This window comes from Calypte anna, chromosome 2 (assembly GCF_003957555.1).
Source record: "Calypte anna isolate BGI_N300 chromosome 2, bCalAnn1_v1.p, whole genome shotgun sequence".
NCBI lineage: Eukaryota > Metazoa > Chordata > Aves > Apodiformes > Trochilidae > Calypte > Calypte anna.
Window position 1 is genome coordinate 49,970,033 of NC_044245.1, and position 25,111 is coordinate 49,995,143.

At 38.0% G+C, this 25,111-nt stretch overlaps 1 protein-coding gene across 1 annotated transcript; it reads right to left on the minus strand.

The window, feature by feature from the left end:
* Positions 1 to 1,658: 1,658 nt before the first annotated feature.
* On the minus strand, positions 1,659 to 23,589 carry HERPUD2 (HERPUD family member 2). The gene is made up of 9 exons (XM_030445413.1): positions 23,525 to 23,589; positions 22,941 to 23,293; positions 17,322 to 17,399; positions 13,556 to 13,669; positions 11,420 to 11,577; positions 5,626 to 5,745; positions 4,982 to 5,305; positions 3,642 to 3,756; positions 1,659 to 3,338 (listed from the first exon to the last, which is right to left on the minus strand). Exons 2-9 carry the CDS (start codon positions 23,085 to 23,087, stop codon positions 3,177 to 3,179), a joined length of 1,218 nt encoding a protein of 405 aa, XP_030301273.1. The 5' UTR covers positions 23,088 to 23,293; positions 23,525 to 23,589; the 3' UTR covers positions 1,659 to 3,176.
* Between the last annotated feature and the right edge of the window lie 1,522 nt (positions 23,590 to 25,111).

Genomic DNA, 25,111 nt, shown 5'->3' on the forward strand with positions numbered 1-25,111 from the left:
GACAAAAGCAGCCTTTGCCTGAAGTACCACGTGCTACTTCCTCAACGAGTTACTTGAATTTAAAGGCAACAGGGAGCAACTGGAAAGCCAGTGCTGCCTGTCAAGGTCTCCAAACCAAACAGCAGAATGAAGATGAGCTTGCAAGCTCACAAGTTAGCAGAGGAAAAGGATCCATTTGACCACATTTTGCACCCAGCAACTCTCCAATTTCAACTTGTTACACCAACACTCCCGTTGCAATTTGTTGTCAAGAGCCCGGTGCAAATGTATGTTGGCATATACATTAGTTGCAAAGTAATTTTTAGAGCAAGCACAATATTAAGAAAACGTGCAAAAGAGCAGCTGTATGTTACTGTCTTCATACACCAGCTCCATCACTACTGCTGATCTCTCTTTTCACAGCATGTACTGTTACAGGCTGAATATGCTTTGACCTTGCGTTTGTTCCTGGTGTGACAGTCTCTACCTTAACAGATGGTGAATTTATTGCACTTGCTGGCACAGACTTGCACAGACTTCCTCTGGATGTAGGGATTCTGTCCTTTCATGTCTTCCTGTAAGGTAAGGGAAGGACTGACTTTCAATTGCTTTTTGTGTATTCAAAGGCATAAAGGCAGGTGATGCACAGGTATGTTACAGAACCATTCATTCTAGGACACTTCCTATCCTGCCTTAATCCTCATGCTTTTTGTTCCATCTCATGTTACAGATCTGCTACAATTCAGCACCTTAGCTTTGCCTACAGCCACGTACTAGTACATAGCTGTGTTTTGGTTTATGCTACTGAACAGGTCCTACAAGGATAAACTAAGAACAAGCAACTGTTATCCTGGGTTTTCAGTTCTATTCCATCATCACTCAGAAACCCATAAAACCCTGATCTAATTTTCATCAAGCTCTTTCCTATTCTGAAAAGAAAAAAAAAAATGCACCTAACTTAGCTCAATCTGCTCTTCAGTGCTTGCTTCATACTTTCTCTCACACCTTCCCATACCTCTGCTCATCTCACTGGCTTTCCTCTGCCTCCAACTCTTCTACCATTTCTTGGTAATCCTTCCTATCTCCTTATTTCACACTCATGTTCCTCAGTAACAATCCTTTGCTTTTCCTTGCTCAAATCTTGGTAAGGTTAAACAAATTTCTCCTTGACTATGAACAAGCAGTGACAATTCTGCAGTTTTTAACCAAATCAAAGCTAACAGCATAAAAGCAACTTTCTTAATCTAGTCTGCCAGCTGTGGAGAGCTACCACCAATGGCTTCCTATCCAGTGGGAAAAATCAACAAACCTCAATAATAAAACCAGAAGCAGCTACCCATCTGTAAGATGGAAAACAGTAGGTTTACAGATACATTAACCCCCAAGACAAAAAGAAAAATTAACTTTTTGGGAGAAGTAAAAGGGAGAACACAGGTCAAATACACAAAACCTTTCCCATGAGTTCCAAAAAAAAAGTCTGAAGACATCCAAGGCTGCCACTCTGTCATTCCTTTTAAAAACGTAAGGTTTTGTTATGGTTCTTTAATATTCATTAAGTTGGATCCATCCATCACATTCAAAGGGTATCCATCTCTTGGACAAGGTCTACACATTTTACCTTTGTGGAGAAAAGAACCTAAATTGAGAGTGACCATCCATAGAAATTAATTTAGGAGTAAATTATTAAACATGATTTATTCATCACTGTTACCTGTACAGCAAACTGATGCCTGTAAGACCTGTTTATATTTCACATCTTCTAACAGATTTGAAAACAAGAATTATTTTGTAACTCAAAAGACATTCTATTTAAGATGTTTAAATTAAAACCATCTTTCAAAATTTATTTTACCAACTGAGACAGCTCAAAAAGGCCTGAAAATCCAGACAGATGCTCCACAGTATAAACTAAAAAAATATATTTTTAAGTTTTAAAACTTCACTGCACATCTTCCGCAGTCAGACATCAGCAAGTGAAAAATAAACCCACTATTTCTCACTTGTTCAGACCTATTTTAGTGCTCTGCCCTATACTTGAAATTAGAAAGCTGGTCAGGCTTTCCTTTGGTTCTAACACAACAGAATCTTAGCAGTCATTTTTAAGTCGGATGGCACTTCATAACTTCAGAATTAGGAACAACCCCAAATATAACTTCTTGACTATGATTAAAATCAACAACAAAAAAAAAACCTGAGTGGCACTGTGCTATTAACTCATACACTTTTCCTCTTCTCAGTTGTGATTAGATTAATTAAGTTTAGGAATACAGATATCCTGCAGTCAACTTCACACCTGTAATTGTGTATGCACTGCTACAAACATACCACCTTAGTCAGTATCAGTAATGCCACCATGATAATTTTATTCCACTCTCAAATCGATCATATCCTCAACCTTAGTGATTCACCACGTAGTTGTTTGCATTCAAATATGCATATAAACATCCAGAAGAGTTACCGTAACAGTTTTTATTAAAAAAACCTAGTGTATATGTTTCTCCCCAGTACAGCTATATTTTTCTTAAAAAGTACTGTATGTATCAAACATGTAAGGTTTATCCCATCACTGACAACTGTCTTTGAAGAGCTGTCAAACATTTCCAACCGTAATGATCTCCACTACAGCCTCAAGAAAAAGCTTTTAGCTTCCTAATGTATGAGAAGAGGCTTAATATTTGTGGCATGTAGACAACATGCCATTAGCAAGTAATCCTTATGTTTACAGCATTCCCTCAGGAATGATACAAACTCCAAATCAAGTGATAATTCATACCCTGCCTAAAATTAACATAAAATACATTACAGTTATTCAGATTAATAGATAGCATTTGGAAAGGTCTGTCAACATTCATATTTTTAACAGCTCTTTAAAGAGGTAATGGTGCAGATTAAGTACAAGCTTTTTGCCTCATTACAATACACATTTCAAATTAAAATAAAATACGGAAGACCAATATCTTTACATTTCATTCTTCAGAAAAAGAAGAATCTTAAGGAAAGCATTTAGTAGTCCACTTGTGCTTAAAAGACTCAATGCATGAGATAACCAAAAGAAAAAAATACACATTTTTGTACACCATGATCAAAAAGATATTATAAATTTTCAAAAATTGCACTGTATTTAAAACACTCTCTAGGAATCTGCTCCACTTCCACGTATGGCTACTGAGGCTGACTGATGCAGTTCCTCTTCCACTTTAATTGCCAACCTGTGGAGGCCCTTCAGGGATGAGTGATGTGAAGAAAGTTGTGATAAAGGACCAAGCAGAAGCCATGAATCCAGGCTGCTGCTCTGTATTGGCATCTTCACCTGCATCTTCTCCGCTGTCATCATCAATGCCATCATCCATAAGTCGTTCCTTTAAAAAACAAATGCAGCAATTCAACTGCTTATTTTCATAGTCTGACAGCAGAATCTTCCCACATTAACTCCTTTCAGAACAACCTCCTGAAGAATAACTAGAAAGAAAAAATTCTGTTCTATTTCAATCACAATTTTTAATTGTCATATTGGAAAAATATACAATTTAAGCAGCAGGCACAATACTAAGGACATGGTGAAAGCTTTCTGGTTGAACTGCCTGCATTTCATCAAGGCTGACTTTCTGTCCAAGCATTACAGCATACTTAGGAGTATCAAAAGACTGTCTGCTCTTACTTACCATCTCTTCAAGATCAGGATTATTTGCATGTTGCCCATCACGGTTCACTTCCAGGTTATTGGCTGCCTGTTGCTGGCCTCCTTCTTGCCTAAAGGGGAACCACCCAGCTTGGTGTCTATGTAAGAAAATGGAACAACTGAAAACCTCTCTTTTGAAAGAGGAAAAAGAAAGATTTTTCTGCTACAGCAAACTACTGCAGTACATTCTTCAAGTACTTTCAAATGAATGAAGCCTCATGTATTTTTCTGCAAGCCTGTCTCCTATGCTGAATGGCTATACTTTGATGTCTGGGTTAAGAAGCATCTTGCTAAGAGCTATTCTTTAAGTGTCAGAAGTGATGATCCTCTGTTCTAGAATATGAATAATTTATAGTGATTAGGTGATTAAATAGGTAGAATACTTTTTTGGCATCTCCTCCCCATTTTTAAGTACTTAAGTCATACTAATTTTCATAGTTTCAAGTTGATTTTCTGTGGAAAAAAATTTAAATTTCAGCTTATGCTTGAACCACATCACCACTGTAAAGTAAAGAAGCCTCTTTTGTATCTTCAATTGTCTGTATTTGGGCTTCAACTACCTAATCTGCATAAGAAATAGAGCACCCCTTGTGAGGTCAGAGACTACAATATAAGGAAGCTCTTGATAAACTACATACATCTAAAAGATCAAATATTACTGCTGTTTTCACTTCACTAAAGTATTTCCATATTTAAAGGGAAGTGATGAAAACATTACTGGCATTTCTTAATAAATCAGAAAAAGAACTTAGGTCTTTATGATGCATTGTGGGAAAAAAACAAAACAAAACGATTAAGTCCCTGTAACTCCACCAGATCTAGTACCCACCATTACAGTAGCACTACTTCAGCTCTGCCTAGCACAACTTTCTGCACAAATCTATTACACTATTTCTGAAATACAAATGACCTTAGCTCTCCAATTTTTCTTTCATATGCAAAGAGTGTTTCAAACTCATGCAAGCATAGGCTTGGCCTATGAACTTCCCACTCCTCAACCCCACTTTCTAGATTTTTCAAACCAAAGTTCTGCATTCCTACACTATGGATGCTTTAATATCACCAACCTTTAAGAGCACTGGATTTCAGGAATAAGTGGTATCCAAACTTACTGTAAGAATGTTTTGTGAACTATTTCTTTTTTTATTTCATGTTCTCTAAGTGTCTGAATTTTTTAAATTTTTTATATTTTAAAACACATACACCATACTATAAAGGAGCAGTGCCTTTTGCATTTAAATAGTTTTTCAATTTAAATAGCTTATACACCAGCACCATACTCCACATATTAGATCTGCAGTTGTACTCAAGTGTTGTACTCACAAATAAACCAGCAGCATGGCTCCCATTACCATGACAAATCGACTGAAGGAAGAATAGAAGTATACAATGCTCAGGAGAATTGCTGCCCTAGAGAATGTGTACATCCAGTCCAGCCAGTCCCGGTTGAAGTCCTCCTCATTCACTACTGGGCCACCCTGGGCATTCATCTGAACATTTGGATTTACAGGCCTGTTCTCCTGGACAGCTACATTTGGCACTGCTGGGGGCTCATTTGCAGGGGCACGTTCTGAATTTACAGCCTGGGTGACTGTGGATCTCGCTGGCTCAGAGCTGGAAGTCACTTGGGCTGAAACAGCAGCTTGGCTAAAAATTTAAACATAAAACTGGTTTGTCAAAAAACACACACCAAAGTTTCTATGCCTATTCTTGTATTCTTTTCTACACTAATAAAAACAGTTTCAGATGTAATATATGTCAAAACAAACTGCATTTTCCCTTAAATCTGTACTTATTAATGCATTAATTCCAACCCCAAACTGTATTTCATAATTTACTGGACAAAATTTAGTGTAAAACAGTATAGACACACAAAATAAACACAGACATTCTGATCCTGCAAAGAACACTTAATACCTCCCTTCCCTGAGTGTAACTCAGTGCTATCCAAGATAATTCAGACTTACTATTGCATGTAGTACTGACGTGCATACATTTGTTGCCACCAGATCATCTGTAAGGGACTAAATGCAGGATACATAGAAAATCCAGCAGGAACACCTTGGCCTGGAAACTGGTTGCCTATACTGTTAGAAAAGGATTTAAGGACAAATATTTAGTTCTAAATTGTCATGTTTTTAACTGCACTAATAGAAAAAAAAAAAAAAAAAAAAAAAAAAAAAAAAAAAAAAAAGAAAGAAAGAAAGAAAAAAAGTAGCTTTTTTCCTCTTTCTCACTTGTCCCCCTACAATAATGTACTGAAATAATAATAAAACAACATGCAGTGAGACCATCAAGCCCATTTCAAAAAAGTGCTGTGTTTTCATACAAGAAATTAATAAGCAAAGCTATTTCTACAGAAAGAGGATTTATGTTTTCGAAGTCTGTCAATAGCTGCATCTCTTGGACAAAACCATGTTCAAATTTTTTCAAAACAGTGTGTAACTGCAGGAAATCTTCCATATAATTCCTTCCAACCCTTAAACATGCTGCAGGAGCTGTAAAGGGAAAGCTTATTATCTTTTAGAAGCAATGCCTGAAATATCACTGTGATCAAAGACATGAAGAAATTAACATGAGCAAAGATAAACTTATATTTCAGATACAGCTTCTGAAGACTGTAATTAAGAATGCTGTAAATTATTAACTTTTCTGCTTCTCAATGTTTGGAGTACATGTGACTCTCCTCCCAATGGGCTTTTAACTCTGGTTCACATGCAAGATATAAAGCTCCTATACTTAAATTTTAGGTTTGGTTCTGTCTGCTTTTCATCTTCTTAGCCTCTCTTACCTCCTAGAGCATATAGCATGTTTTGGCAAGATTTCCAACTCTTTCCATAAAGATTTTGATGTAGTGAACTGTAGTAAACCAGGACATCTTTCAGGACAGCATGAGAGTACAAAGCATGAAGAAAAGTTTACTCAGACTGCAGGCAGCAAAAGCTGAGACTGCTGTAATTGTTCTGCAGACTACACCTGTTCCCTAAGTAAGGCACTCCCTGCAAAGATATCACCAAGAGATTTCATTAGTCTACCAGGCATTCAGATATACAAGACATGCCCAGAAAGAAAGATGGAAGACATTTAAATCTTTTTCCATGTTACACATGAATAAGCATTTCACTGTAATTCTGGACAAGAGCCTGCCATGCAACTCCATGACCTCTGATAAAAGTTTTGTTATGTATATATTTAATTCATAATCTGTTTTGACAATAGCTGTGGGGGCAGGAGGGAAAGAAAGCAAAAGCTACTTTCCTGATACCACATATGAACTTAGATAATCACAGACAATATTCTAGGGCTGGGTTGGGTTTTTTTTCAAAAATTGCAAGGGTGAACTGGCAGCTTGACTGATGCTACTTATTTCTGCATAATTAACACATTGGAACAGCAAAACTGTCAAGCTGCTACTGAAAAATATAATCATGCTTTTCTCTTTATGCTTGCAAGCTTTGAGAATGTTTTTCTATACCCTGAACTGGCAAAGACTTTAAGAAATAAGACTTTTCCAAAATCCATAAACCCCTGACCATCATAAAACTTTTGGCCTTCAAAATGTCAAGATGATTCAAATATTCTACATGGCTATCATTAAGTACTACACTGTGACAAATCACTGAACAAAGTCTCCATTTCAAGCAGGTAAAATACCACATGGGCATGCAAAGAGGCAAGACCCCTCAAGGTTCAACCAAACATATTTCTCCAGCTCAGCCACCAATAAGCAGTGCTACCCAGCTTGCCTGGGTGAGTTCTGCAGGAATTCACCTATTCTTTCTCATCAGTTACAGCAGTTTCAATGAAGAACCACACTAAAATCTAAGGCGAGTTCACCAAGAGTTGTGAGGCCTGAGGCTAACAGCTCTCCCTCACATAACCATCTTTTAAAAATATTACAGTATTTAAGCCTTTTTCTTCCACTCTTTTGAAAATTACTTTTCTGATGTCTTAAAGCTTAACAGCAGATTAAGAAACCAGTCAATCAAGACAAACCAAAACACATTTCAGTTATGTCATGTTCTTTCCTTTCTCATTCAAATATTTGGTGGGTTTTTATTCCTTTTTTCCAATGGCTTTTCTAAGAGATGCGACTTCTTGAGAAGCAAGGCTTAACTTCTATATATCTGCCTCTATTAATGAGAAAATGTGGACATCAATACTCAGGAACTACCTTCTGGCTTGGAATATTAGCTAGCATAGCAGTATTTTGTCTGCTCATCAAAAATCAGAATGAGGGAAATGCCATCCATTATATAGCTATTACAGATGCCAGGGCATTAAGTTAGCTTATGAAATTCAGGAGCAACTCTAAACTCAGTGTAATGTATTTCTCTGAGAATCTTTCTCAGCAAAGCAAGCTGGCTTGCAGTTACAAGAAAAAATAAAGTAACAGGAGTTTCTCCTCCAAAAGGATGAGAAAAAGGCAAAAGCAGAGTGTTTCAAAAGAAAGGCAGCAACAGCACAAGAGCAGAGAAGCAAACTGGATAGGCACAGGCATTCCAAGATCAGAGAACCAAGCAGACAGAAGAACAGCCAGGAAAGTTAGAAAAGAGTTCTTAAGGTTTGAATGGTAGAAGTAGCTTCAGAATATTCTGAACAAAGGAATGGTGCTCCTTAAATGTCTAAAAAGCTCTGAATGACTTGTTTTGGTGTATGGAAGACACCTAAAATGAACTAACTGGGGTGCAAATTGAGGGGAACGTCAGACTTCTTAGCTAGTGTCATCATGAAGACACTGCTTACCAGCAGTAGAGAAATAACACATTTTATTCAGACCTGGAAGCTCAACCTCTGTCATCTGTATGACTGGCAATAATTGCATTTATATAATAACCTTGACCCACAAGACATCTCATTTAGTGTTTGCTTCATATGAGCCTGGAATATCATCTTCAAGTGATATTCCAATATCCTCTGCTATATTATTTGGTACTTGATACAAAAACAAAAAAAGTAAAAATACAGCAAACAAAGGCTACTGATGAACCAAGGTACTGAAGTGCCAGGACACAGCGCATGCTGTCAGTATGACATTTTGTTGTTTGCTTTCAAACATTACTATGAACACAGTACAAAAACATTTCACTAGGTGGGCTGCCCACACTTGACAAATGATCTTACTGCCTTGGCCTTAATGCTTCTGGTCTACTGACTGCTTCCAAGTACCCTGCAATCTGAAATGGGCTTCAGGGCTGAGCCCATCTGTTCTATTTCCACCGGCCCAGCACTGCGGGGCCCTGCCCCATGAATAAGTCTATAGGAACAGACAAAGCTGTGCTTACTCAAATCTGTACTTCGTAGCTTTGCTGTACTTATAGCAAATTACTAACTTGGTAGATAGACAAATTAGTTGCCCAGTCCTACCTCTAGTCCAGATTTCTAGAGAAACAGCATTTACAAAAGCTCAAAGCAACAATAAGTTTTAAATCTCCTCTGTGTGATATTTAAAAAATCTGAATTAGCTCTTTTCCCAAAGGGTATTCAACTAGCACAATGAAGCTTTGTGCCAGAAACTGAAAAACCATCAAAACCATAACTTACTCACCTAATGTTCTTGTTACATATTTGTACAAATTACTTTATTAATAAATGCATGTCAAAATGCTCAAAACCCTGACTCTCATACAATTTTCCAAGCATCTGGAGAACTTTGCCCATCAGCAGAGCCTAGAGTGCATCATGCAGCTGCAGTTAGTGTTTAGTCATTAAACAGTAGGAAAAATCCACAAGGCAACAAAAATTTCAGCAGCAAATCTCCAGTGTTGCTAACAAGTCTCAGTCTGCATATAAACTACATTAAAGCTAGATTCATTGCCTCAAATGATGTACAAGAAAATAGTGAAAAAACAGAAGGCATTTCTTATTGCTGGAATATAAGTAGCACTGTCCTGAAGCAAAAACTCATTCCTCTGAGAATATTACTGAAAGCATTAAAAAGGGTCTTTCAAGAAGAGAGTGGACTTCAGCTGGCACTGGCACAGCCTATTTGGTGCTGAGCAGAGCCTACCTTAGGTTCTAATAGTACTCCATTAAATTAGGATCAGGAGTGCACTTCTGAAGCAAACCTCCAGCCATATCCTCTTATTACAGTTTTGTTTGCACAACAGAATGTTCTTGGATCATCATCTGCATTCCTTCTGGATTACACACACTAAATTGAAAGATGTGATTTAGGTGCATTAGCAGTGCATTAGCCACAAATAGGCACCTGTTTCAGGTGACCAAACCAGAGATAGTCACCATAAAACATAACCTTGAAATGTGTGCAGTGTTGATGTCAGGTTCAGTCTATAGAACCATTAATCTCACTCCACATTACTTTCTAATACAGACATAGACTTAGGTTTGTTCAGAGTTTTTTGTGTTACTTCTAAATTTTTTTTCTAAAAATCCTATTTCTATTTCTTCTAAATGCAGTTACACGTTCCAAACTGATGCTTCCCACTTTATTTTATCTGAATTATTTCACCTAAAAGACTGGACAACGGTTCTGCTACCTTTTTGAAGTTCATAGCCTGTTCAGTTCAACATGCATACTGATGGAAAATTCACTCAGAGTATGGTTAAATAAAAAGCTAATTAGAAAACCATTAAAACTTCTTGCAGATTAGTAATTTACACAACACAAACTCCTTCCAGAATTAATTTACATTACATTGAACAGCAGCCTTGACAGTCAACCCAGTGTCACATAGCTGTGTCATAAAGGCAAGCATAACCACTTCCACGAAGATGCATATGGTCAGAATAACCAAAAGTGCTCCAACCAACACAAAGGCAGTTTCTTCCCAGCATGCAGTGCATTTCAGATAAAAAATAAACAAAAAACCCCACATGCTTGAAGGAATTCAGAACAAAAACTAAGTAACAGGAGTAAAGCCTAGGTTAACTCTAACAAGAGAGCATCTAAATTGAAACAAAACTAAATAAATTTTCAACATTTCCTTCCAGTGACAGACAGTTGCTACTGTTAGCTGATTAATTTGTTTGTTTCAACAATCTCTGAAGAAAATCTCTAGTACTGGGAGAGTACCCTGAAAGAAATGCTGAAAGTGTTCCCTGAGGAAACAACAGCTATCATCTTAGAATGGACTATCCTCCCATTTTCCCATTCGAAGAACATTTTAAGAAGGTCACATGGGTTAAAAATTACAGCTGCTTTTAAACAGAAAAAAAAAATAAAGTTACATAATTCAGATCAGACCTAGAAACATACAACAGTTACTTTTCCTTGGTATGCATGAAAATACTTTAAAATTCTGTTGTAGAAACCTGGGCACTTACATGGACTTAAACCAGCTGCATATCATTTCTACAGTTACAGCCAATACAGAAAAATCTTGTATGTGTCAAAAACTATGAAATATCAAATTCTGGTAAGAATTTAGTGTAGATGTAGTTATGATAAAAGACTATTCATATTCAACAACCAGCAGCAGTAATTTTGTTACTTACATTATTTAACTACATCCACTAGATAAATATTACAGCTGCACTTATCAGCAGAAAGTTGAGGACAGAAAGCACTGAATTAAAAAAAAAAAAAGCCTGAAGGGGAGCACCAGAAACACATTTTGACTGACTGACTCCTGGCTAAAAAATTAATGTTCATACAAAAAATCATTCTAATATGACTTCTGCTTTAAGATGAAGCAGCCAAATCATTCTGCAGTCTGTGAAAGCATCATAATAGTAACTGAACATTTAAAGTACATTAACGAGTATCAAAGAGCTGAGGAGTGCTTTAATCTCACTTACCCTTGCATTAAATAAGGGAACTGGTGGCTTGGTGTGGAATTGCTTTGTGCTTGTGGAAGATTTCGATGCCTCACTCCATCTGCACTAGTGTTTGAAGTTGTAGATGAAGCTTCTTGGTTTGTGGGTGAAGCAGCAGTTGATCCAGAATGGTCTAAATTCTTAAAAAGAAAAAATATTAAGGTTGAGGATCTTTTTGCCACAGTTTACTACTTACACAGATTTACTACTGTGTCTTAAAAAACTATTTGATTTAGCATTTTGTCACAAGTTTTATTGAGAATATAAACACCAGACAAGTCTTCTAGGGTTTTATTGGTTCTGGCAAGCCTTTATTAAAAAACAAAAATTCAGGTGAACATGTGAAAAAGTTAAGTTTTCAGAAAGACTCAACCACTTGATAGATCCCAGAGAAAACCAACAGTCACTGGGAATCAAAATTTCAAAAAGCTGAACCAAACTAAAGCTTAATCAAAAGAATAATTAGTAGCAACAAAAATTTTAGTGGCTATCACAAAAAGTAAGTACAACCTCAGGATATGACTTTATATTAAAAAACAGCAGTGCCTGCAGTGGCTTAAAATTCCTCTATCTTCATCTTCTGTTCCCTGTTCTACTCTCCTACTCCTTATCCACTGTGCAAGCTGCCCAATCCAAATAGCTGTGCTCACTGCTAGGAGGGGGTGGAGTGTGGAAATAGCAAAGTAGCTCAGAACTACTTAGGGTCCCAGAAACACACCTAAAAAGTAGTGTGTCAGACCTTCAATGCTTTCAAAGATCAATAATTAACCCTGGAAGCAGAACAACAAACAGCTGACTCTCCTAGATTACTTGTCATCATAACAAGACTGCAATTTGGCCACTGAAATGTGTTATTATAGTTTTAACAAATCCCCAAATCCTGCTGCTAAGCATTAATGTTTACTTAGTAGAAAATCCTCAACTTTGACAACTCAGGAAGTGAGGAGGTGCAATTACTTAAGACATCCATACCACATTTGCCCTATAAAGGAAAATAAGATAAATTTACCACGACACGGGGAGGGGATGGAAATTGAAAGAACCAAAGTCATTCAAGCTTTGACTTTAAGCTGTTTCCTTCAAAGTATTATGAACTTAACACAATGTGCATACTGACTGCTTCAAGCAGTCATGAAAACAGTTATTTAAATACAACATTTACAACTGATCTCTGTAGTAATAAAGCAGTCACAGAGGAGGCCACCTGTGTTCTGCTTGCAGAGACAGAAATACAGCCTTCAAATAGACAATGTAACCACTGTTCACTGTTCCTTAAACTGCTTGTGTCTCAGTGTCACACAGCAGTCAGAAACAATACCCTCTCAAAAGAGGAAGGAAGACAGAGAGCTTATTACTGGAAGGGTATTTCCCATAAATTGATAACAACACACTACAGATGATAAATACCTACAATAGTGCTGTACACATTCCTTTCTGACTAATGTTCCAGGATCACTTAATGACACTGCCAACTCTGGAAAAAGCCAAGAGAATTACAGTGATGACAACCAAGTCATCAATAGAAACTGCACTTCTGTTAAAAAAAAATGTCCAACCAAAGATCATAATCATCCTTTTTTGAGGGTGTGAAGAGAGGAAAGCTCAAAATATCCTAAACAAAAATGTTCTGTGAACAGCTTAAGTAACAAAACATTAAGAACATAGTCTTACAGACACTATTATTACCTTGCAGCTACCACCTAAATACTGGCCAGTTCCTGTTAAAGAATGAACCAAATTCCATCTATCTCACAACTAGAGCACTGATTTGACTGCTCTCTCTTCAGCAGTAAAGTTTTCACATAATAAATCAGAATTATCTTTTTTTTTTTTAATCTGAATATACTGCTCAATTTCTGCCAAAGACACAAGGATATGGAAAAGAAAACACATTTTATAAAAAATGTGTTGAAAAGAAAAAATACCTTAAAAAAAGCAGTGCTTTATCATCAAATAGACATATTATATTATTAATCTGAAAATTGTCATCTTTGTTTAAACAAAGTGACACCCTCATATAATCAAGTCTAATTGTACAAATTCATATGACACGCTATACCTCAGAATCTTCCTCAGTGTAGAAGAAATTCATGTCCTATGTATAAAAAAGAAACTCACTGAGCTACTGCTGGAGGTTGAAGCTCCGTGACCTTCTCTACTGGTGCTGGGTTTTGGAGAACTTGGGGGTGTCCGGGAAGTACATACCAGATGAACCATATGATACTCATCTTGCTAAAAATTAAAGAAATTAAAGAGCTAAAGCAACAATATTTGAGAGACTTACAAGTAAACCCTGTCTTTAAAAATCCACCTTTAAAATTGCATTTTTAATCAGTAAAGAAACATTATTGAAATTGAGAGACCATAAAGCAAAATTTGAGCCTAGCACAAGAAAACTTACTGTTACATAACTGTTGTTTTCTTCGACGCTGTCCCCAATATACTGAACATTTGCTTACCAGTTTTCCCTAGAACTGCAGTATAGCAGAACTGATGGAAACCCACAAAGAGAAACATGAGAGAGTAAATCACAAGCTTTAACATTTACTTTGAAAAAAATATCAAACCCATTACAGGGCTCGGTTTTCCTAAAGGTTAAGAATGCTTGCATTAACATTGAGATCTAACGAAAAGAGTTAACTCAATAAAGACATCAGGGTATATGGAAAATGTACATGCTGGAATTCCACAAGCAGACCAAGATAAGAAAAATGGACCAGACATTGCCTCCACCTCGCTCCAGTCTAAACTCTAAGTCTAAGCCTAACCTGCAGATGGGCAACTGAAGAGCCTCTGCAGATATTCCACACTCAGAGAATGTTATCTAAGTGCTATATGGGACCCAAGTATTCCTAAATATTTGAAAGTGAGGAAGCAAACGGGTTGCACCACTTAAGGCCATGTCAGTGTGCAAATAATCAGCCCATATCAATTCTTCATGAATCTGCTCTCTCCCAACATGGATGGTGTAACTTCAACCTGAGGTTATTTCACTGCTCCAGATGAAAGCACCTCATTATAACAGCATCCCTGAGGCTTAAATGGTCATAGCAACAAGAACAGCTATGACTGTATTAAAATTACACACTACAGCTTCCTCAGTAACCAAATTTTTAAAAAGAAAAGCAACTACCAAAAAAATTCAGTCATCTTCTGAAATCAGTGTGGTGCAGTCAAGCTGCAGCTTTTAATGAGATGACATTTAGAAATACCAGGCTTTAAACTATTAAAGGTTTTAAACTATTAAAAATGTTGCCACATACACCTCTCATTTTTAAATTTTAGTCTTTAAAAATTATGAAGACATAGAACTAGGACTCTTTAGCCTCAAGAAAAGAAGGCTGAGAAGGAATCTTATTAATGTCTATAAATACTTGAGGGATGGGTGTCAGGAGGAGGGTGTCAGTCTGTTTTCTGTGGTGCCCAGTCATAGTACAAGGAACAAGGGGTATAAGCTACAACATAGAAGTTCTACCTCAACATGAGGAGAAACTTATTTACTGTGAAGGTGACAGAGGACTGGAACAGGATGCCCAGAGAGGTTGAGGAGTCTTCTTGAGACTTTCAAAAGCTGCCTGGACGTGTTCCTGTGTGGCCTGCCTTCGGTAATCCTGCTTTGGCAGGGGGGTTGCACTAGATAATCTCTGTTAGGGGTTGGAAGGGACCTCTATTCTGTGATTCTATGAAATTAAGTGGATAACTGCTTTTATACACCACTGTGCACTCCTGCTAGCATAGCCTATCCACATCCATTTAAACTCCCATTTGTATCAGTTTCTAGCCCAAAGCACAGCCTCACTAAGTGTAGCTTCTTATTAGTCAGTGGCAGTGAGCAATGATCAGAGAGCACTGAACACAGGCAATCAGCATTCTGACCACACCAAAAGCCTTGACCCTAATAGGTACCTTCTTTCTAGATAAAAACTTGTGCTAGTCCAGAGGCAAAGGCAGGTAGACAGATTAAGTGTAAGTTTACAGTGTACAGCTTTATATAATGTGTCAGTTTATTGTAATATATTTTCTGCTTGTACAGAACATGATGAGCATCACTATGCTTGAAGAGTGCCACAACTTACAGCCTGAAGGCATTTTCTATTAGCAAAATTAATCTGCTCAGTTTCACAAAGCAACTATCACAAAGTTGATTTGAGAGATTTAGTACATCCTCAGATAGCATCAGGAATTTATAGCTGATCAAGCAGGAAAAATACAGTGGAGAATGGGACTGAATTTAAGAATGATCGTACCGGTTTTCCAAAAGTGCTTGAAAGCCTGAGCACAAAAGCTCCTCCTTGAACACATTTTTTTCACTTTGTGATTAAGACTGATGAGTACATTTTAAATTCACTAAACTTCTTTAACCAAACCCAAGGCCTACAGCTCTTAAAATGCCTTTAAAGTCAAACACAGCCCCTGTATATCGAAGGAAGAGGTTAGTTAGGCAAAGTTGCCCCTCTAAAACATAAGCAAGGTTTGAAATTGTACTTCCTTAAACTAGTCTGCTTTTAGCAGGCTGAGAGAATTTAAGGGAGTCAGACTTCATTTTGTTCTTAAAAAGCAAAACTAAGCTTTGAGGCAAGTTATGTAACTATCTTCATGATTGCTTGCGGGGCACAAAGCATATACTGATCAGCAATAGTCCAGCTCCAGCCTTCTAGCAAACTTATACATAGTAGATTTCAGTAAATTTGGGGTTAGATTTCATTAAATTGGATTTAATGGCTATTTCCAAATGAGGATTATAAAACAACAACAGCATCAGTCTGCTCAAGATTTCTCTGCATCAGTTTCTCCATTCTTAACGTGAATATCTCCTTTAGGGAATTTCCTCCATACTAAACACTGAAGTGTAACCCACTCTTCCAGTCTGTACATTTATACCTTATTACATTACCAAAGTAGTATTATTACCAACACTCGGGCACTGTGCATCACAAAACTTAGCTATTTCATAGGATTAAAAACTGTGTAATGGTTTAATGACAAAATATTTTTCAAATACAGTTATTGATCCATCCTGGTCTGTTTACAAGTACCCTAAAGACTACTCAACATAATGCACTGTTTTCTATTACCATGAAAACCAAAATTAAGTTCTTGACAGTCATATCATCTTATTCTGTATGTTTTTAAGAATTTTACTAACTTAAATGTTCTTAGTGCTTCGTAGCATCAATCCAAACTATTTGAACCAGCTTTAGAACCAAGTGCGTGTATTTAAAAATTTCCTACATCAGATGTCACATATATCCAGGATCTGGATTTAATTTAAATGCTGAATGGAGAATCCAAAGTTATATTAGTAAAATTATTTTTTTTCAGGATGAAAAAGCAGATTAAGAAGGAGATGAAATTTAAAAAGCAAGGTCTTAAAACAACATCAGGAATGGCTGATTGTTCATGAGTAAAGTCAGGACAACAAGTTTTCCCAGCAAAACCATTGAGAAATTTAGAATTCTGGGTTTTTGCATACAAATACCTTGCCCTTAACTTGCTTATACTAGTGCCATTTTTCACACAAGCTTTTGGATTTAAGTATGCTCATGAAATCATGTCCCCCCAGTACAACAATGCAAACAATTCTGTTTAGGTCATAATAGGAACTGTCCTAAAAAGTCACCCAATGCTGCATTATCACTTGTCTAGGACTTGGAATAGCCTACTTGCTCTCCCAACGACTGGACACATGCCTCAGTCTACAAGTATTGCAATCCTACATAACAAGCAATGCATGAAAATACACTTTGCTGAGCATATCAACATTATATGGTTACATCCCTCAAGACAACAATGAAAATTTGAAGCTAAACAACACAAAGCTAAATTTCTATTTCCTAAAAAGGGGGTTTGAGCAAACATCATACGGTGTTGATATAAAGCTTACTTTTCTGAGAACATCTTTCAGCTGCAGATGATCAGGAAGCAGTCTGCCAGAATACACCAGTCTCTGATCCTTTGTAGACTAGGAGATGGGACAAAGAAAGGAATTTAGGTTTTTCCTGCTGTATAGATATACAGCTGGAGATAACATTTGCAGATTATAAAAACCTTTATAACTCCAACCACCAACAGATAGCGGTAAAAATATTTCAGAGGCTGTACAAGTTCAACTCACAAAGTAATTCTGAAAAAGAATGTTATTACAAACTCATCAAGAGTGCCCTGACAATTAACAACACTTAACTGGCAAACAGTGCTCAAGAACTACCAAGTAGATTTAAAAAAAAAAAAAAATTAAAAAAAAAGATCCCTTCTTTTATAGGAGATTTGCTCCCATTCCCAAGCACTTGCTAAAAGTTGGTGGAAAAGTAGCTGGGGCACAGAAAAAAAAACACAAACAGGCAGTAGAATGATGAAATAATTAACATACAGAAGAAGGACAAAAAATTAAATATTTTTTTGGCATGGAATTTCTGTTACTAGTCCCTGCCCCAAACCCACACACCTCCTCAGAAATTAAATAAATAAATAAAAAAATAAATAATATGTAAAGAGGAAGCAAGGTGGATTGCATTAAAAAGCATGAAGTAGCTAAAATTTTTATTTATTTTTAAGGAAACCTTCAAACTCTGGTAAGTTTTTTGCTTGTTCTTATACTTTCTCACTTTACAATACCTTATTAATACAAAAACAGATTTATTTTTTAAAGACAGATTATATGCTATTCATAAGGTGATAACAATGCTACAAGGCAGAAAGAGCAACACAATCCCTTTTAATAAGAAACTATTTGGAGTACCTACCTACAATAAGTAGTATAGTAAATTGATAGCCAGTTTATTTGGCTAAACAAAACAAAAATACCCCCCAGCCTACTCAGTACAGTTTAGGCTGTTGGAAAGAATTTTAAATAGTCTTAATACTAGTGGGTGACTAACATGCTTTAAGATAAACAGCTTTTTTTTTTTCAATATTCAAGTTTATTATCAAATATTTATAGAGAATCCAGCTGTTAACATTGGTTAAGTTTAACTACTTCCTGCATCCTAAATTAATACAATAGTGCTTCTCACCTGAAAGAGATTACTAACAAAAGCAAATGCTAAATGAAGAAATCCAGCCTAACATCAGTGGAACAGATATGTATTAACAGTGTGAAATATTTGAAGAACTTCCTCATCAAACAAACAGCTACTCATACATCTGTCTTTCTCACCCTGTCTTCTGTTGTCCACTCTGCAATCTTACTTGTGCTAATACTAAGGCATAAATACCACAGATTCAGCTATCTGTGATTGGGAAACCATTTCACAGAAGTTTTGAGATTTTTCTTTTTCTTGCAGTTGCCTTTTACGTGTTCCCTATAGCTCAGCAGAACACAAGAAGTTGAAGAACTTGCTTTTAACCTGAAAAAAACAAACAAACAAACAAAAAAACCCAAAAAACCCACAAAAAAACCAAAAAACCTAACTGAACCTGGTGTAACTAGAAAAGAACTACAGATACTCCAAGCAAATAATTATAAAAAGTACACAGGAAACCTGAGATGTTTTTGCTTTAACTTTTTTCCTGACACATACCAGCTGTTCGTGATTAAACAAGTGGCTTTAAAAAAAGTGTGAAACTGCCATGTACAGTACAGAACTTTTATCATCTCTACTGAAGAATCACTTTCATATATATGAAATATATATTAATCATATATTCTGTATTTTTAATTGGTAATGTAAAGCACTAATTTTCTAAGTCTCATAACAGAGAAAACTCCTTGTTTTCAGTTCCACTTGGTAAAATACTGCAATGATTTCAACATCAATGCTGTACTATTTTTAGTTATGTTGAAAACAACAAGAAAAAAAGCCTGTCTCTTTCATGTCAGGCTTATTTCTTCTGAACTATACCATTTCGGTTGCCACTTTCAAGGTGGAACAGTCTGCTTACAAAATACAAGCTTACTTGCACTTTGTATTTGGGAAAGAGCCTTCCTGGAAAAACAAGAATTTACAGCATGCATCTGGATTAAACTTTAATTTTCTGTAAATTAGAAACTTAATACTTTGGAATGACCAAGGGAGTAGAAGAAAAGTCTCCGAAACCTGGTTTCCTGGTCCTGGGATAGATTAATCAGGACAGATAAAACTTATAGCAAAAGAAGCAAAACACGACAAAAAACTCAACAACTTAATACCAGCATCCAACATGGCAATGAACTGCTGTTTTGCTTGCCCCATTCACAATACAACTTTCTACATGGTCAAACTCAGATCCTTCTTTTCAGTGCCTTTTATACGTGACTTTCCTATCGTCCTTACTCAAGAACCATCTCAAACATGGCACAAGTACAAATTATTTAATATGCATACTCTACAGAGAAGGAAATGCTAGATTAAAATGTCCCCTCAAAGCTATTACATAGCCTTCAGTAATACATTTCAGCTCCCTTTAAAACCAAAAAAGGTTACACATACAGAGTACTGTTAATCATATTAAGCCAGAGACCTAAATGGGGCAAGATGAGGTAGTAAACCCCATACTCCTCCCTACGTAACTTAATACCTGACTGTGCACTCCAGGATTATCACCTGTAATTCCCAGCCTGAAAGCCATCATGGAATTCTGAAATGCAGGGGGGTTTCGATGCAGAAGAGGTGGTAAGTGTGAAAACACAGTATTTCAAACATATGCCAAAGTAAACAGAAAAGGCATTCCAACTCATCATCTGCCAAAGGATGTGAGCTACCACACATCCTGCTTCAAGGAACAGCACACATACTGCTAGCCCAAACACTGGACAGCCATGGAAATGACTTTAAAAATAGAAATATATCTATAATAATTAGAGTGGTAGTACTTAATTTTCAGAAGCAAGCAAATAGCATTAGATGAAATTATTCTAGAACCTAAAGTTTAGAGTCAGGTCGGAGACAGTTTTGAGATCGTAATTCGCAAGGTATACACTTAAAACCACCACTTCATTTGCTAGTGGGGGTTTCTTCCACCATTTTCCAAGCAAGGCTTCCTCTGCAATACTTACTCCAAATTAGCACTACACACTACCAAAACCACCAAACATAAGCTAATGCACCAACAACTTTTAGAAACACAGAACCTCTGAGCTATCCTGTTTCAACTACACAACACCCATTACTTTGTTCATTCAGCCTCCCTTCCACGTGAAAAAAAAATCCAACCAATCACATCTGGTTAGAACTGTGGGTGAAGTATATGCTAGATGGCAGGTACTACAGGAAATGAGAAAGAGCACTTTAAAATTAATGTTTATGGGTGGGTGTAAGTATGCAGGGGTTATGCAATGAACACAGTATCTGCAAGACTGAGGTTGATTTTCCAAGTTTTCTTTTCTTAAACAAACATTTAATTTAGGAACACTGTAGCTGCAGCACTCTAGCTCAGAACCACTGATCCAGTCAGGGCAAAAAAATATTGGTATGTGTTAACTCTAGTATAGATAACTATACAGTAATAATAACTAAGCCAATTTAAACCTGCCTGTACTTGGAATTTGTACATATTTAGCTAAGTAGTTTAAAAATTAAAAAAAAAAAAAAAAAAATCACAACATTGTCTCAAGGCCCAACTTCTTGTTAGAGAAAACTTCTAATTATCTGAAGATACACTCTTAAAAAATCATAAAGGAAATGACAGCATTTACAGTTACCATCAGTTTACCAACTGATTTTTAGATGCAAATAGGAGAATGAGGTTTAAGTCACGTGTGAAAAGAAAGATTATATATATAGCAGAAATAGCAACTGATCTCTCTTTTACACCCTTAACTTTAAGATACCTGTATAAAGAATCTGCGTTCTGAAGTACGCTTGTACTCTTAAAATAGCATTTTAATAGAAGTTATTTTCAGCACCTATCATACTCAGGGGCCATAGAAATTTGATCGACAAGCTTTTGACACTGATCTAGTTTAAAAAAAAAACAACAAAAAAACAAAACAAAGAGCCAAGAAAAGTAACTCCTAAAACCACAAAGACTTAAACAAACAATGAATGTCAAAAACGTATCAAGCAAAAAAATACACTCTTAGTTTTATTATATACAGGAGACATTCTATTAAACACCTTTCTCCCTTCCCATGTTATTACTTTGACAGATTCTATCAAATAAAAATACTGAGTTAAGTTACTATTTAATTGTGAGTACAGAAAATCCAAATTCAATCAGAATTACTGATAATTTTTACTAAAGAAACTCCCCACTGTTTAACCCAGAACAATTTTTGGGATTCTGAGACAGTCATTCAATAATGAGAGGCATGTTGAGGAATCAATTTTCAACAGAAGAAAGATCTTCCAGGGAACTGAAATTGAGTGTTATACGACTGGTTAAAACCTCCTGCGCAACACAAAAACCTCTTATTCATTAAGGATTCTTTCTATAAGCCTAATTTAGCAAGATCACAGAATGAGTCAGAAAAGTAGTGTCTAAACACAAATACATCACAGTAGATTCTAGCGAGGGGAAGAATCAGCAATCAACAGAAGTTTTAGATTTGTTTCTTTCACAGCAGTTAAGCTCTCAGCAGAGAATTACTCAAAACAATAACTAAATCCACATTCAAACACCGCTTGACAGATCTCAATGTACCAGTGACGAAGATTAAGTTGTTGACTGCTTTCCTTCTTTCTCTAAAAGGCAAAGAAACCCCTAGACACAAAGCTACCTTAATTTCCCCCTCGCAAAAAAAAAAAAAAAAAAAAAATCTCCACATCGGTAATTCTTTTCTTGAACTAAGTGAATACTAATAATATACCATACAAATGCAACCTCTGCTGCTGCAGGCTGCTGCAGTATGGAAGCAGTCACTCCCTTCGAACAGTTTTCTGGAACGAATTTTCAAATACACTGTTTTGTGTGACTGCCCTTTGTATTATTATCCGTATGTTTTTATAGTCTCTTTTTAATCGCCAAAAAGAAGTCAGGATTAAGCCTATTTTCCTCAGTGAATCAAAAAATATAAGCTTCTTATTAAGTTTCAAAACAACAGTTACAACTGTCATAAAAGTTTGCAGAACATCCGAGAGCAGAGGTCCCAGCACAGCCTCAAAAAATTATTTTGAAAGAGGAAAAAAAAGGAAATAGTAATTGCAGAGGTTGTTTAATTGCATATTTCAAATGGTATTATGAATAAACGTGTATCTGCTCCCAAACTCAGTGATTTCATTAGATCATAACACTAGCTATAACACTTAATTACTTTAGACAGAACCCCTGTCTTTATAGAAATTAATCTTGTGCTGAGTTTATTGAGACGGCAAAATTCCAGTTCCTAAAAATAAGTTAAACAGACCATTAAATAGTGTCTTCAGTGATACCACCTTTCACGAATTTACGCTTTGCTCTTGACCTTCTTAAACCATACCCGAGTAGCTATTCCCAACTTCCCTGAAAGCAATGATCCAGCCACTGTGAGCAGGGCTCTTGTTTATGTTGCAGAGTGCCTCAGGAAAGTCTCCACCAACTGTCCAGAAGTTACTGCAACGCCAGTCTTACCGACAAGATGAAGAAAAAGGCCTGACCAAGAACTCACCGGCTTACTGGGGTAGACTTTGGAAAGATGAGATTTTAGCTTGCCCACAGTCCAGTCCAGAAAGCAGTTAATCGTCTGGTCGGTGTATTTCTGGTTGGGGGCCTTGATGATGAGGGTCACCGGGTGATCCACGACGCTCTGATCCATGCTGCTGACAGGGGCAGCCGGCTCTGTCCCCTCGCTTCTCCCCGGCGAGACGAAGCTGCTCGAAGCTCTGGACGCTGCCGGGCGGGCGGGGGTGGGAGGGGGGATGGTTCAGCGGCCCGGGGCGAACTTCCTGAGGGAGCTGGGGGAGCCCATCCCCGTGCTGCCACTCACACCGTGAGCAGGGCGGCGGCGGCACCGGCTGAGGTCTGCCCGCCAAGAGGGAGCGGGGTGGGGGAGACGGGGGGAAACAAGCAGAGAGAGGGGCGGCTTAGCACGTCACACACCCGCACCCCCCTCCAGTTACCACAGCGACGGGGGCTCTGGCGGGGCCAACGGACCCACCCTCACCCCTCACCTTTTCCCCACCCTCATCCCAACCCCCACCCCTCCCGATGCACGCAAGAAGAGAGTAGGAAAGAGACGGGGCAAGTCGGTACCCGGAACGCGGCCGCCCGGGCTGGGGCCCTCCGCCCGCGGCACCGCCTCGACCTCCGGTCCCGCTGTCGTTTGCGTAAAATGGAGACCGGAAGCGCTGCGGCGTCCCGCCCCCCTCCGCGCCTGTACCCCCTGCGCCGCTAGGGGGCGCCCGCCCGCGGGACGGGCGGGCGGAAGGCGGAGCGGGGGGAGGGCGTGAGGGGAGGGCGAGAGGGAATGGCGGCGGCGATGCCGGCGGGGGATGTGCGAGGCCGGAGGGGTGCGTGGGTCCCTCAGGGGTGTGGGGGCTGTATCGGCCTTCTGCCGAGGGCGTGGTGAAGAAAGGGAGGGGAAATGTGTCTTGGCGTGGGGCTTTTCATCTTGGAGAAGGCGCGGAGGAGATCTTAAAGCCGCCGTCCTGTAGCTGAAGGGGGCCTAGAGGAAAGCTGAGGAGGGACGAGGTGTAATGGCTTTAAACTGGAGGAGGGTTCATTTAGATTAGATTTTACGGAGGAAATTCTTCACTATGAGGGTGCTGAGGCACTGAGCAGGCTGCCCTAGGAAGTTGTGGCTGCCCCCTCCCTGGAAGTGTTCAAGGCAAGGTTGGATGGGGCTGTGAGCAACCTGGTCTGGTGGGAGGTGTCCCTGCCCATGCAGGGGGGTTGGGACTAGAGGATCTTCGAGATCTCTTCCAATGCGAACTGTTTTATAATTCTGTGATACTTTGCAGCAGGGTAGAGTGTGGGGGAAACCAAGAAGCGGGCTGGTGGCAGTGGAAGTCGTTTGTCTCACCCATGCTCCAGGTCTCTGAGTGTAGACAGAGGCCGGTGTTAACAGGATGTGAGGTGTCCACTGACTTCTGTAGTCAAGAAAAAGTCTCAAGACTGGAAAGGTTAAATGCTTCTTAGGAAGGGAATTGAAACTTCATTACTTGTATGTCTCACCTCCGTTACCATCGTGTGTAAACATGTCAGTGTATTTATCATCAACATCCTTGTGAGGTCAGGAAATCCTACTTTATAACCAGAATAGGAAGAGATTTGCTGTATGTCACACAAGAGACCTGTCAAATCATAAAATAAGTTTCTAAATGTGGCAGGTTAGCATTGTAAACTTCTGATCATCTTACATGGTTCTCAGCTGCTGAGAAGAAAATTCTTTAAAAAGAAAAACTTTGACAGGTAAATGACAATAAGGGGAAAATTCAGTTTGTCATACTTCTGCTAAAGATCTCTGCAGTAAAAGTTGGCCTCAGCAACTCAATAAGAACAATAAGCTGCTTATGAAAAATATTTTAAATTGACTCTTTAGCCATGAAACAGTGTTTTCCATCTTGCTTCCTCCCATCTTCAAATGCATATAACTACAGATGGCACAGGAGTGTCGGACAGGTTTGATTTTTCAAGTAGAAACCATCCCTTCAATGCCAGAAACCGTAAGTTTCATTAAGCTCTGCAGTGTGAACAAGGAGTGAGGCATGGAGAAGTTTGCAAATAAAAGGAGGGCCCTAAGGAACTTCAGCTTCTGATGAGAAACATAAAAGGAAGAGTCTGAAGGGATATCATTAAGCACCTAGAACCTGTTTCATTTAAATAAAACCTGCATGCAGA